The sequence below is a fragment of the Copadichromis virginalis genome, linkage group LG22, assembly GCF_057382275.1.
Source record: "Copadichromis virginalis isolate Kocher_CV1m ecotype Utaka linkage group LG22, C_Virginalis_male_GT1.1, whole genome shotgun sequence".
Classification (NCBI taxonomy): Eukaryota; Metazoa; Chordata; class Actinopteri; order Cichliformes; family Cichlidae; genus Copadichromis; species Copadichromis virginalis.
The window spans coordinates 25,414,186-25,428,307 of record NC_140638.1 but is presented as its reverse complement, the minus strand read 5'-3'; the positions used below and the strand labels follow the sequence as shown (position 1 = coordinate 25,428,307).

General features: G+C 43.2%; 1 protein-coding gene across 1 annotated transcript in view; it reads left to right on the top strand.

Moving 5' to 3' along the window:
* Positions 1-12,392, top strand: part of trim71 (tripartite motif containing 71, E3 ubiquitin protein ligase) — a 32,547-nt gene extending 20,155 nt beyond the window's left edge. The window contains exons 2-7 of the mRNA XM_085446381.1: positions 1,592-1,759; positions 5,081-5,215; positions 10,338-10,580; positions 10,704-11,201; positions 11,445-11,585; positions 11,781-12,392. Coding sequence (XP_085302507.1) covers positions 1,592-1,759; positions 5,081-5,215; positions 10,338-10,580; positions 10,704-11,201; positions 11,445-11,585; positions 11,781-12,353 — 1,758 coding nt within the window. The 3' untranslated portion in view covers positions 12,354-12,392. The remainder of the gene's footprint in view (positions 1-1,591; positions 1,760-5,080; positions 5,216-10,337; positions 10,581-10,703; positions 11,202-11,444; positions 11,586-11,780) is intronic.
* The last annotated feature ends 1,730 nt before the right edge of the window (positions 12,393-14,122 follow it).

Sequence of the window (14,122 nt, the reverse complement as noted above, 5' to 3'; positions counted from 1 at the left end):
CCTGTGCTCCTGGAATTTGTGAGAAGTCATCGGGGGAGGGATGGGACAGGAAAGCCGGGAAGAGGAAGGCACTGAGTGACAAAGTGGTGCCGAGATCGAAGTGAAGCACTGACGTTAACAGAAGGAGAGATTGTAAGAAAAGCACAAGAAGAAAAGGATCCAACAGCCAGAGGCAGAAAGAGGAGGAAGTCTGATAAAGGGGGAGGTGTGCGTCCTATTAGATTATCCTGCTCCCCAGGGGAACAGCCAATATTGATGAATTGATTGCAGGCCCCTCCCCATCCACTCAGGTCTCCTGCTATTGGGTGCCACTGATCTGGTGTCTCTTTGGGATATGACGCCCTGTGCATATTTAATTAGCCCTCCATTACAAGCGATCGGTATTCAAGCAGGAGGGTTTAAAGCAAAGCTCAGCGTTTAGCAGCAAAGGTTAAATGACGTCTTCCATTTCTGTCCTGAGGGACATTTTTGTCCACGATGATCAGTGCAGCTTTTACCTCATCTCCTGTATGTGGTGCATCCTGATAAACATGGGAGCATATTAGCAATATTTGTGTTAAAATCTCAACAAGCCCAAGACTTCTTTCCAGATTGAGTATTGATTGAGTTTTGGTGGCCTCTTGGCCGCCATGTTTAAGAAGAGAAGTGCGCTCAGGGGTTTTGAGCTCTGTTTGAGCCTCCCTGCTAGGACATGCATATGGATAACTTCTTTATCATTCAAAGCCTTTTCTCTTAAATTAGGTGTGTGTGTGTGTGTGTGTGTGTGTGTGTGTGTGTGTGACTAACTCTTATTGTGGTGCTTAATTTATTCATGCTGCTTGTCTCATTTTACCGTCGACCTTTTGTTGACTCACAGCAGCAAAACACAACGCCGACGCTGCATCCAGATTATAGTTGAGATGAGGAGTCGGGCACCGTTTCAGAAATAACATCCATCAGTAACAGGCGTGAAAACGCATATCACCTGAACATTTGCTGCTCGTGCTAGTAGCGATTTAAAATGCAAAAAAACAAAATACAGCATAGATGGAAGTCATCCAGTCAAACCAGACTCGTTTATCTTACGCTGGACCTCAGTGCATCGCCCTCATTGTATCCACTCTCTAAAACGAGCTGCTTTAGGTCCCGCCCTCCCTTTAAGCCAGCTTTCTTCTGTTTGGTTGCTCCACATAAACCGACGGTTCGAGAAGCAGATGGGTGGGGCTTTCTTTGCCAGACACAACCATATTAGCAGTATCCGAAAGAGAAGACTTGATTTTATTATTTGGAGATGAGGTTCATGTGTCAGCATGTGTGTAGCATTAAGCCCTATGTTAAACTGTTCTTATATAGCACTTTTCTACTCTACCCAAGTACTCAAAGCGCTTTGTACAATATGCCTCACTCACCCATTCATATAAGCACTTTTTTTTTTTTTCCTTTTTTATGTAAGTGCTATATAGCTATCTAACATTCACACACATTCAAACTCTGATGCATGCCTCTGAGACTGGAGTTGCTGTGGTCAGCACCCAGACTTTGGCCCCTTTGAGCTTGATGTTGATGTCTGAACGCACAGCTGAAACGATGCGTGTGCTACCTGTTTTCTCAGGTGTTTCTGTTCTTCTGTGAAACCTGCACGGTGCCTATCTGCAGAGAGTGCAGCATGGGCCGTCACATGGGCCACACTTTCGTTTACCTGCAAGACGCCGTTCAGGACTGCCGGGCCATCACCATCCAGCTGCTGGCAGATGCACAGCAGGGACGACAGGCGGTGCAGGTAGGTGACTCAACACACTGTGTTGGAGAAGAATCAGAAGAACGTGATTTGAGTGCTAACTCAACAAACCCAAACAATTCAAGGACTTACAGGTAAGGTTGTCCTACTTCTGACAAAAACAAGGTTCTTGCCAAGATTAAAATATCCAAATGAACCTTTATCACTGCCTAATGAGGCTGAGTGGAAACTAGAGAGCAGCTGTGCGTGCCCCCCCCCCCCCCCCCTTCAGGACAGAGTGACCACCTATGGGAGACAATCAGCTTCAATATGTTTGAGAGTGACCAGTCCCTGGTGCTGGGAAGCCTTAGGGGTTAGAGGTCTCCAGCTGGCCCTAAAAGAAGGGGGGGGGGTGGGGCTGTATGGAATGAGTTCCTTTGAGTGGGGGTGAGGGTGGGGGGGATAAGGCTGAAGGTCAAAGGGGAGGAGGAGTGGAAAGGAGTATGGGGGAGGGTAGATGAGGTATTTAAAGGATTTCAGAGAAAGGAAAACTCCCCTCTTCTTTCACAGAAGTGCAGCACTTTGCCCCCCTGTATTCACTCGCTCCCCCTCCACCTCTTTCTCCCACTCCCACACAAACACACAACACCTCTCTTCATTTACATAATTATAGATTGGGTGGCAGCTTCCTAAGCCCCCCCACCCCCAACCGAAATTCCTGCTTATACAGTGACACATGAATAAGTTGGAGGAAAAAATGTGAGTTTTATTAACACTTTAGTCTGCCTGGTCATGTTTTGGGTTTTTGTGTTTTTTGTTTTTTTTGTTTTGTTTTGTTTTTTTGTCACATTAAAAATTCCAAACAATGAGCAGAAGGATTTTCTGTGAGTAATAGTGGAATCTTCAGTTATTCACATGTCAGTCTAAATTTTGATTAAGGTAGGGGGAAGAATGGATAAATTGCAATGAGCAGTTTAAAAAAAAAAAAAAGAAAAAAAAAGAAAGTTTATAAATTCCTTTTTGAATGCCTTGTGGTCAAACACTCAGCCAATCGTAAAGTCGGGTAATGGATTAGTTGTTAGTTTGAAATGGTAACTGGCTCACAGGGATACGTCAGACACACGAGTGTTATCTAAGTTGCCTCAAAGGCGGGGTGGTGGTTGTGACTTTGGCAAACACTCACCCAAAACATGAAACACTAGCTCATTGCGCTGAGGTCACACGACTTGCTGGCACGTACTATCTATTCAGTAGAGCATGTGCCTCGCCTATCCATTTCCCAGCTTAACCTCTGTGTGACCGCGCCTTGCTTTGTACCTTAATGGATGGGTAGTTGTAGGGATGCACTGATTGTGAAATTCTCAGCCGATACCAGTGTTTAAAATAGCAAGTTAACAAATGTGGCTTTTTCGTGTGTTCGTTTTGTTGTTTGTTTTAACCCTTGGCCTTTGTCACACTCTCTGTATCTTTGTGCTGCTTGGCTGATTTATTGGTGCGTGAGCAGCGCTTATGTCAACAAATTCAGAAATGTCACCACATAGATTGCCAAACTCCTGGCCAGAAATAAAAGTCATGTCCCACAGCACACACTGGGATCATCATTATCATCAACAACAACAAACACCACACACTTGGTTTCATGAGAAGCACTGGGGTACGAGTAGCTGAGTCATAAGATACACCACCTGTCGTCTGGCAGCACCTTGGGCTTTGTGTGTGTGTTTGTGTGTCTGTCCACTTTTGTCCAGGTCACCGCGGGAGTAAATACTGACGCCAGATAATGTGCAAACACAAACGTAGGCATAGGCAACACACACGCACACACTCTGCTGTCCCCTGAGGTAGGAAATTTCCGCCCACTCTATACCCATTATCTTCGTTGACCCCTAACCCTGGACTTGTGACCTCCTGGTTGGCCGGAGCTCTATGCCTCAGAAGGTTTGATTGGTTAGTTTGACTCTCTTTGTGCTGCAAGCTGTGCTCCTCTGGGAATGTGAAGAGAAATGCGGAAGATGATGGCGACACAGAGACTGCGAGGGAGAGAGAGAGAGATGGAGGGGTGGAAGCAGGAGATGCAAAAAAAAAATCACAGGGAGGGAAACGGAGATGGTTAAGAGAGGAGAGGGTGAAAGAAATCGTTAAATAGATTTCCTATCAGTATCAAAAAATCAATCTTGTAGAAATGTACAGATGGTGAGAAAAAGGTGGTAGCATTTTAATTTCAACGTGGCTCCTTATTAACTTTGACAACAGTCGGCCCCTCTGATTCCTTCAGAATTCCCGTCCTGCTGTTTCTTCTCTGGGGGCCTGATTTAGTTGTCCCTTTAGCTGGCTGTTTCAAATAGCCAGGCCAAAGAGAAAAGAGCCCTGCTGCCAGGCTTTATTGCTGCAGGGATGCATTGGGGGTGTTATGTGTCTTAAGACCGGGGCTGCAGAGCGCGAGCGGTGGTTTAGCTGACCTTTGATCCTTGCGGCCGATATCACAAAGGAAGACTTAAACCCTCCTCCCCTTCGTCCCTGTGAGGTCCTGATCACCCTCTGACCCCCCAGAAACTGCCAGAGGAAAGGCCAGATAAAACTGAGAGGCGGGGGGAGGCAAAGGGAAACTCAGTGTTGTAAAAGCTAAGACCTTTTGTTTGGTGCTATTGCTTTTCAGTGCCTGTATTGATCCAGGTTATAAACGTGCTCTTTCTGTTGAGCCCGACTGTAAAATGAGACTGCTTTTAAGTTCACAGAGATTCACATTGTAAATACTTTAGTCTAATCTAACCAGTCTAACCATGCAATGGCATCTTCCAATACTTTTCAGTATCCATTCTGTGGACTTTAAATCCTCAGTGTCTCAACAAATGGAGAAATCCACGTCAAACATGATCTTCATGTGATTTTTTTTTTTTTTTTTTTCTTCCCCAAAGTCTGTCCCTTCTAGTAGGAAGTTGCATCATTTTTGGGCAGTGTGAAGTGACTTCCTATTCCTGGCTCATGTTTCCTCTTCCCTTCTAAAAGTACCACCAAATGTGACAAAAGAATAGATCACAAAATCTCTGCAGGTGCTCGTGCACTGATTTGGATGTCACATACAGTGTCCTTTTATGTTTCCTGATCCTCTGCGTCCTGTTTCTGGGTCCCATATGGCTAATAAAACAGGCCAGTCTTTATACGTTCCCGCCCTTTGTCACACTACAGAGTGACAGCTACATTTGCACATTATAGTCCTCTCTTTGTGCCTTTCCATTGCTAGTGGTATTTTTTTATTTTTTTTATTTTATTTTTTAATTTTTAATTTTTAAATAGCAGCCTGGGTTTTCTTTTCTGTTCTGATTGTCTCCAAAGTTGACAGCATTTCTATGTCACATCTTACAATTTTGTGTTGTGTGTCTCTAGCTAAGCATGGACAAGGTCCAGGCCATGTCCGAGCAGGTGGAGATCAAGGCTAAAGTGGTGCAAACAGAAGTGAAGGCTCTTGTCCTGAGACACAAGAAAGCGCTGGAGGAGAGGGAGTGTGAGCTTCTATGGAAGGTGAGCTGCTACTTTGTGTATTTATCAGCCTTTAGTGAAACATTTTTACACCTGACTTTGAACTCATTTTATTCAAAAGGGACATATTAGTGTCAATGTGCCAGAGTTAGCCAAACGGCTACCTTTTTATCTGTAGTCCTTTAAAGTCCTTTAAAAACACACACCATCAAAGATAACAAATCAGTCCAAAATGAATGCTCACGGATCTGATTCCTCTTTAGCCATTGAGTTTTAAATGGATTGGCGGTAGTGCATTGTCTTATTATAGCTGAAATATTAGTCCAAATGTCACTATGTTTGACTGATAACACTTCTTTACTAAATATTGGATGTCTAAAAGGTATACTACTGGTCACTGTTCATGGTCAGCATGGTGGTGTGGTGGGTTAGCACTAGTGGGGCAACGGATCACGGTTGATCCGTAATCCAAACCGATCCCACTCCACGGTTGGCACGTGATCCGAAGATTTAAAAACGAGGGGAGAAAAAAAAAGTGTGTGTATGGTGCGTGTGGTGGGTCTGTCAAGCGATAGTTATGGCCAGCGCTAGTTATGGCCAGCGCTAGCGGTCCAAGTGGAGGAGCAGAGGAGTTTACAGTATTTAAGCAGCCCTTTGCTGCCCAGTCCGACCAGACTAAAGCTATTACAAAAGCTGCTAGGGTGTTTAGCTGCAGACGGGAGGCCGTATTCTGTTGTGCAAAACAAGGGGTTTAAACTATGATGAACGTGCTTGAGCCACGCTATGATATCCCGTTCGCGTCCACTTTAGTGGCAAGATTGTTCCAAGCATGTATGAGCAGGAAAAGATTTAAGTTGTGGCTGAACTGTCCCAGGCATCTTCTGTTGCCCTAACTACTACAAATGGGTGGACCTCCAGGGCAACGAAAAGCTACGTGACCGTGACAGCTCATTATATCACAGCAGAGTGCGATATAATGAGCGATATGTATTATTCTAGGGTCTACCTTACAATATAAAGCGCCTTGAGGCGACTGTTGTTGTGATTTGGCACTTTATAAATAAAATTGAATTGAGTGGTAGATACAAAGACTGTACTGAACTATATTGTACCATATTGGGGTTTTTTTTAATTGCGTGGAATGAGTCTAGAGTTAAATGTTTTTAACAGGCAAAAAATACCTCAAGAAGTAAATGTTAAATTTTTGTCTTTTTTTGCTGATCCGAAAATTGATCCCATCCGTGACTTAAAACCGTGATCCGATCCGAACCGTGAGATTTTTGATCTGTTGCACCACTAGTTAGCACTGTCCTCACATTAAGAACATCCTGGGTTTTAATCTACTGACCGGCTTGGGTCTTTCTGTGTGGAGTGTATGTTTTTTTTTTTTTTGTTTTTTTTTTGTTTTTTTTTGTTTTTTTTTCCTGTGAAAGTGGGACTTAAACAAAGCAAACTAGACTCAGATGTTGCCTCCAGTGTCGCAGAGTTACACCTTCCTATAGGAAAAGCAACTACAGGTCATGTTGTAGCAACAACACCACAGCAACAAGGATAAAGGACATTACACACAGAAGAAAAACACCCCACACTTCAGGATTTTTTTGGATTCAAACTTGTTGTAACGTATAAACAAAACGTATAAAAAAATTTCCTCAAAAATGCACTGAAGTCAGCATCAAGTGACGATGAGCTGGTCCTGACGTTTCTAAACAGAAACAGAGATTCTGGATTAATCCATTTTCAAGTTGAAGCTGTATCATGACCGCTTACATATTTCAGGTTGTTACCATTTCTATATCATTATATATCCAGCATCTGTGCATGTCTTGAGCTGTGAGTGCATTTGTTGGGAAATGCAGTAATGTGATTGGCTGGACCTGTTTATTTGCATGTGAAAAATGGAGCTTGGTTCAAAAATAGTCCAGAAATATTTTAACGCAGGACATATTCACAATCACTTTAGACATCCAGTCTTTAAAGGACTTCAGGATGGAGGTTTTTTTTTTTTTTTTAAATCTGGTTTGCTCCATCCATTTTCTTTCTCCTTTCCTTTTACCTTTCAGTAAAATAACTGTTATTTAAGTGGTTCATATCCAATGTAATCATCTCAGCTTTAGCGTTCACGCACACCAGTGCAGGAGTGAAAATGCAAATGATAGCACCCATTGGGGCGGAGTCTCCGTGGGGATTAAACACGGGGCTGTAAATCATAGTTAAGGGGAATACGCAGTGCTTGAAAGCATACATGTCGAGATTGGTTAATTAAACAAAATCAGCTGTTACGCTGACAGTTTGGCCTAAAGCCTACAGAAGACGCAGGGCCACCCAGGTTTACAGGAAGATCCATCACCCTGGGATAACTCTGCTTCCAATTCTCCAACATGCGTATCATTATTTGAATCACATGAAAATAGTCCGTATGTCGCGAGTTTAGGAAATATGACTAAGTCTGATATTTTGACCTGATGGAGCGTGACACAGTGCTCCTCCAAACTCTTCTATTGTTTTAGTCATTCTTGTGGTTTTTCATTTTTCTCTTTTTGAATCCTCACCACAGTAATAGCAGCCTTTCATCCTCACAACACTTTGGAAGTCCTTAGCATAATATTGATGTGCTATGAGTTTTGCAAGCTAGTTTTGTTCCATTATGTGTCTGTTAATTTAAACAAAATGGTATTTGGGTTATTTGTAACTATTTTTCAGTAAAAACACAATTTAAAGAGGTTTTTATAATGGCTAATTGGAGTAAAACACGATGAGCATCAACCTAAATGCAGTGTAACAATGTAACCAGTGTTATCTATGAGGACTGTTTCCGGACTTTGCTCTCATACTATGGGGAACTTGCTGGGTGCACTGAGCAGCTCCTCATGTTTGACTTACTGCATTTTAAACCAATGCAAACGGGCTCCTGTGCTGTCTTCCAATATACCAGTTGCACATCTCTCCAAATGCTCCGACAACCAACTTGAGCATAAGGATGATTCGCCAACAGACCGGTCGTACCACACGTAAAACAGGACAGGGATGCTGTCTTCTGCTGGCCACTGTGAGGGTTACTGGTGGGCCCGGCCCAGTGGTGCTAGAATAAAGGAAACAGTCTCCAGTCAGGTGCTCTTCAGTCACCCAGCACTGTATATCTGAAAGTGGACAGTTTCATGATTCTGAGTTGAGGGTAAACATGCTGCATACGTGACTGAGTCGGTGTGCGCTTGAATAACTAGGACAGGAGCTGGTCCTGCTTTGCTCTGTCTCGTTGAAATGCACACCACCTCAGCCATTCCTCTCTTTACCACATTCAGCCGAGGGACTAAAACTAGTTGTCTGTTCATCAGAAAGCCCAACTTGAGTCTTTGTCCTCGGCGACTCTTAAGTGTAACTCTAGTCTCACAGATGCAAATTACAGTTTCACCTATGCCACGGGTTAACAAAGAATCCCTCTCTTCTGGAGTCTTTGTTTCTTTTGGGTCCCTCCCCGCTATCAGAAGTCCTTCTAACCACAGAGGCAGTCGGGCTATTGTGTTTTACTTCTTTTTCTTTTTTGTTGGGTTGCAGTAAGTAAGAGCCCAGTCGGTGCTTCTCAGGTTATACCACCCTCTTTAATGCTTTATATTCTCTGACTCTAATGGAACCTAATATGACTTCTAACAGGAGCAGTGTTACAGTTAAACGAGAGTCAAAGTACTTAAAAAGAGGTGGAAAAAACCACACCATTTTTTTTTAAACTAATAAATCATTTTGGTTCTTCCCCTCTCAGCTTTTCATCTCCAGTCCTGGTGTCTTTGATACAGTGTTACGCACTTTATTGTGTTCTGTTGTTCAACAAAGGAAAAAGGTCTCTGGACATTGGTTAGGAAATCTTGACTAGAGTCGTCTTTTTGCATAGATGATGATGTTTTGTGAATGTTGTATTTAAAATATAACAGAAATATATAAGCAACTATTTAGAACATTTAAACAAATCGTTATCAGTGTTTTTCACTTGCAAAGGTCTTCTAAAAAGGTATTAAGAATATGTGCTACATCATGATTTTATTACTTGGATAAAGAAAATGTTTTTCAGTTCATAAAAGAGGAGACTGTTTTCTCTTTGCTTGACAGTTCAGAATAATCATCTTGTATGTTATGCTGGGGCTCAGTTCATGCTCTTGAAACGAGCTGTTTAGCTGCTCTGACTTAAGGCCAACTTTCTTTGGATTGACTGGCCTTCACAAATGGAAAATTTAAAAGGCAGATGACTGTTCTTTGGTCACAGCTGATGATGCGTACCTGAGACGGTTATATATCCTATCTGACATACAGGGCTAACAGTAGAAAAAACTGTCTGAAACGGCACATTTAGAGCATTTGATGACTGAGCTTTTTGGTTCAGGGTAAAACGTACACTGACCTGATATTTTCACTGCGTATGTATATGATAGAAAATAAGAAGGTGCGTAATCTGTTTCCTTCTAGTCGTAGTTTTAGAAGTTTGATAAAATTATTGAAAGTAACTTATAACAGTAACATTACTAGCCTTCATTAAACTTAGTGGTTTAGTATTTATAGACATTATTGGTGTGTGACCTGATCCACATGGCAGAAACTATTCACCGGCCACTTCATTAGGCACATCATTAGGCTCGCTAACTGCTTGTTAAAACACACATCTAATCAATCAATCACATGGCAGTTATGCAGTGCTATTTAGTAGACATGGTCAGGATGATCTGCTGCAGATCAAATGGCATAGGAATGGGGAAGGAAGGTGATTTAAGTGACTTAACGTGGCATGGTTGATGGTCTTTGGAGTATTTCAGAAGCTGCTGATGTTCTGGGAATTTCCCACGGAAACATCTCTGGAGTTCACAGGGAACGGTCTGAAAAAGGGGAAAATATCGAGTGAGCGGCAGGACTTTGGGTGAAAATGAAAATTTCTCTTAATGATCTTTTTCATTTTCAGCCTTTAAGTTCTTTTGAACAAGAGGGGGTGACACCATGAAACAAAATAAGTCTGCTAACTGTGTGTGTTGATGGGTGCATTTATTTTTGCAAGACTCTACTTTGCTATTGTGAGTCAAAGTGCATTTCTAATGAGTTGAATCTTGTCGAACAGGATGCTCTTGAATGTGGGTAAACATTCGCTGTAGCTGTCTTCCTAATCACCCATACCAACTCCTTGCAGGTGGAGAAGATCCGCCAGGTGAAGGCCAAGTCTCTGTACCTGCAGGTGGAGAAACTCCACCAGAGTCTCACCAAGCTGGACAGCACCATTGCTGCTGTAAGCCAGGTGTTGGATGAGGGCCACCACCTGGATGTGTTGCTGGCGAGGGAGCGAATGCTCACTCAGATCCATGAACTCAAGGCCCTCAGAGGCTTGCTGCAGCCACAAGAGGACGACCGCTTCATGTTCACTCCTCCAGACCAGGTCAGCATTAGAACGATCGCAAGCCAGTCTTAGCTTACCTCATTTCACTGTTCAGTATTTTCACATTTACAAATAAATGTTATAACACAGAAGCTCAATTAACTGCATCAATGGTCCCTGCAGGCTCTCTACATTGCCATCCAGTCCATGGGCCTGATTAGCAGTGGGGCTTTTGCCCCCGTGACCAAAGCCCACGGTGAGGGTCTGAAAAGTGCCCTTCGCAGTAAGCCTACCTCCTTCACTGTGGTTGGATACGATCACGATGGCGAGCCACGTCTTTCAGGTGGGGACGCGCTGTCTGCAATAGTCATGTCGGTTACAGATGGTAACGTGTCCACAGCTGATGTAACGGATCACCAGAACGGCTCGTACACCGTCGGCTACCTGCCAAAATGTGAGGGGGAGCATCTCCTGTCCGTGCTGGTGTGCAACCAGCACATCCAGGGCAGCCCCTTCAAGGTGATTGTGAAGTCTGGGCGGAGCTATGGGTCACTCGGCACCCAAGTGTCATCCTTTGGCTGTGAGGGCGAGGGAGACGGTCAACTTTGTCGACCCTGGGGCATCTGTGTGGACAAGGAGGGATACGTGGTGGTGGCTGATCGCAGCAACAACCGTATACAGGTAGGTTTGTTATTGTGATGTCATCACTAACGGAAAGACTTAGAAATAGCACTTTATTGAATTAAAGAGTGAGCATGAATTTTAGATATAAAATACAAGGAACAGCTTGGTTTGAGGTGTTTGAGTGATGCTTAGCATGAAAGCATTAGCTGTGTTTACATTAGCGTGAGTGCATGAATGAGTCTTGCAGTATGGAGCGCTGTGAAACTTTTAAAGAGTAATAAAGCGGTGTTTTCTCTCCAGATATTCAAGCCTTGCGGTGCCTTCCACCATAAGTTTGGCTCTCTGGGTTCTCGACCTGGTCAGTTTGATCGTCCGGCTGGGGTTGCATGTGACTCTCAGAGGCGAATTGTTGTGGCTGATAAGGACAATCACCGTGTGCAGGTATGAAAGCCCCGTTAGAGATGATCAACACAGCTGGAATTGCCTTTGACTTTCCATTATTCACAGAAAAATTAGGTGGGAGGATAAAGCCCTTTAAAAAGTCAGCTTTTGATAAAACATAGCTCCTCACGCTTACTTTCTGTCTACTCCTCATGTAAACATAAGAGGCTCTAAAATGTTTGCTCTCTCTGACAGGTGTTTACTTTCGAAGGCCAGTTCCTGCTGAAGTTTGGGGAAAAGGGTACCAAGAATGGGCAGTTTAATTATCCCTGGGATGTGGCTGTCAACTCTGAGGGTAAGATCCTGGTCTCAGACACCCGAAACCATCGTGTGCAGCTCTTTGCCCCTGACGGTTCTTTCCTCAACAAGTACGGGTTTGAAGGGGCCCTGTGGAAACACTTCGACTCTCCCAGAGGTGTAGCCTTTAACCACGAAGACCACCTGGTGGTGACCGACTTCAACAACCACCGCCTCTTGGTTATTCGACCAGATTGCCAGTCTGCTCGCTTCCTGGGCTCCGAGGGCACCGGGAACGGACAGTTTCTGCGTCCCCAGGGCGTCGCCGTGGACCAAGAGAACCGCATCATCGTGGCCGACTCCCGCAACCACCGAATCCAAATATTCGAGCCCAACGGAAACTTCTTATGCAAATTCGGATCGCAGGGGAGCAGCTTCGGACAGATGGATCGCCCCTCCGGTGTGGCCGTGTCGCCCGATGGAGCCATTGTGGTCGTTGACTTTGGAAATAATCGCATCCTCAAGTTCTAAAAGGAAAAAAACGACCTTTTTTTGTATTCTCTCCCTACCTTTGCCTTTTTTTTTTTCTTCTTTTTTTTTTGCAGTTTTTCCGATGAAGGAAACGGTGGAGAGAGAATGGATCGGCAGAAAGGAGGAGAGCTCAAAGATGATTGGGAGCATGCTGAATAGAAGGGAAATTGAAACTATAGATTATTTTTGTCATTTTCATTTCTATTCTTTAAAAAAAATCTGATACCTGTGATATATACATCAAAGGGGGACCTCTAAAAATTGATAATCAATAGAAAAAGAGCCATATTTCCCTTCCTCTGCCTCAGCTGTTCCGAATTCTCTGTCGGCTCTCCTTAAGGAAACATCTCAGGGAATTTCTCACTTGTTCAAATCTTGTACTCTCTGCTCCGTACCTACCTCATTTACCTTATGAATGTACACAGTCTCCAAGCAGAGGTTTTTGTCCGTGAAGTTTTACAAAGAAGAAAAGTCTACCTCTATACTTTGTTATTTAAGAGAGACAAAAAAACAATAGACTCTACATTTAATATTTGCACAGGATTAATAGAATTCTTTCTGTGCATTTGGAAATTTGAGTAAACCTCCTGAATGTTGTTGCTGAGACAATACTCAGACCGCTGTAGAGGTTGCATGATTCGCCCTAATTAGAAGGCTTGGCTGAGAGGAAACTCGTAGAATAGCGTCTTTTGATGTTTGTAGTTTTGCTTTTTTTTTTTTGTTTTGTTTTTGTTTTTGTTTCTTTTTTTTTTTTTTTTGCTCTCGCATTTAACGTTGTCTTTGTGTGGCTCTGTGGTGGTGTTAGTGTCATGATAGCCTAAGAAGTCTGTGTGAAGCAATGCCAAACTTGATAGACTTAAAATGAGCTCAGGTCATTAATTAACTGTAACCTCAGGCTCTCCCTCTAGCTTTACTGGCTAAGGCTTTTATGATGAATTTACTGATGTGTAGAAATATAAAGTTCAGGAGGTCAGATTTTACATAGCCCCTCTAATGATATGAATTCTTTGAATAATACCCCATAAACCCCGGCCTCACCTCTAACCCACTGACTGGATTAGTAATTACTACCCAGTCAGTTAAAGAGAGAGTAATATGCAAGGAAAGCAGCATCCTTTGTGTGGTCTCCCAATAGGAGGACTAGATAAAGGATTTTAGAATTGAATCTTCCAAGATCTGTACCTAATAGATTTGTCTGAACGTTTAATTAAGAAAATAAATTAAAATGGTTATTTAAGTAATCGAATGACACCCTTATGATGAGGCGTGCTGTGTGACGAAAGCCTCGGAAATGGACACCTCATTTGGCCATTCAGATGACATTAATGACATCAGATTAAAGGCCTAACATTACAATCCTCTGCATTCACATTGTGGTTCAAAGCCACTTTCTTTGGCTCCAGGGGCCAAGTATTCAGTCCTGTCCAATGAGAGAGGACGACCTCCAAAGCCCGGCCCTACTTATTGATGCTTGGAGTTGAGACGCCTCCAGACTGAACGCTAGTAGATCAATTCCTCTAAAGATGGAGGTCTACAGAATAACTACTAGAGTCAACCAAAGTTAGAAATCCTGCACAATGGCCAACGGAAGATTTGGCGATTTTAAAGCAAATCAGAATCTCAATTGTAAAACATTTCTCAAATAATCATTGTTGTTGAGAAGTCTAAAAGTTGATAACACTCATTGAAATGAGTTGTGGGTTTTGAAGAAGAACACGTGCTTGGGTGCACAAGTACTTCCACTTCCCACTAAGACACAGGCACTGCCT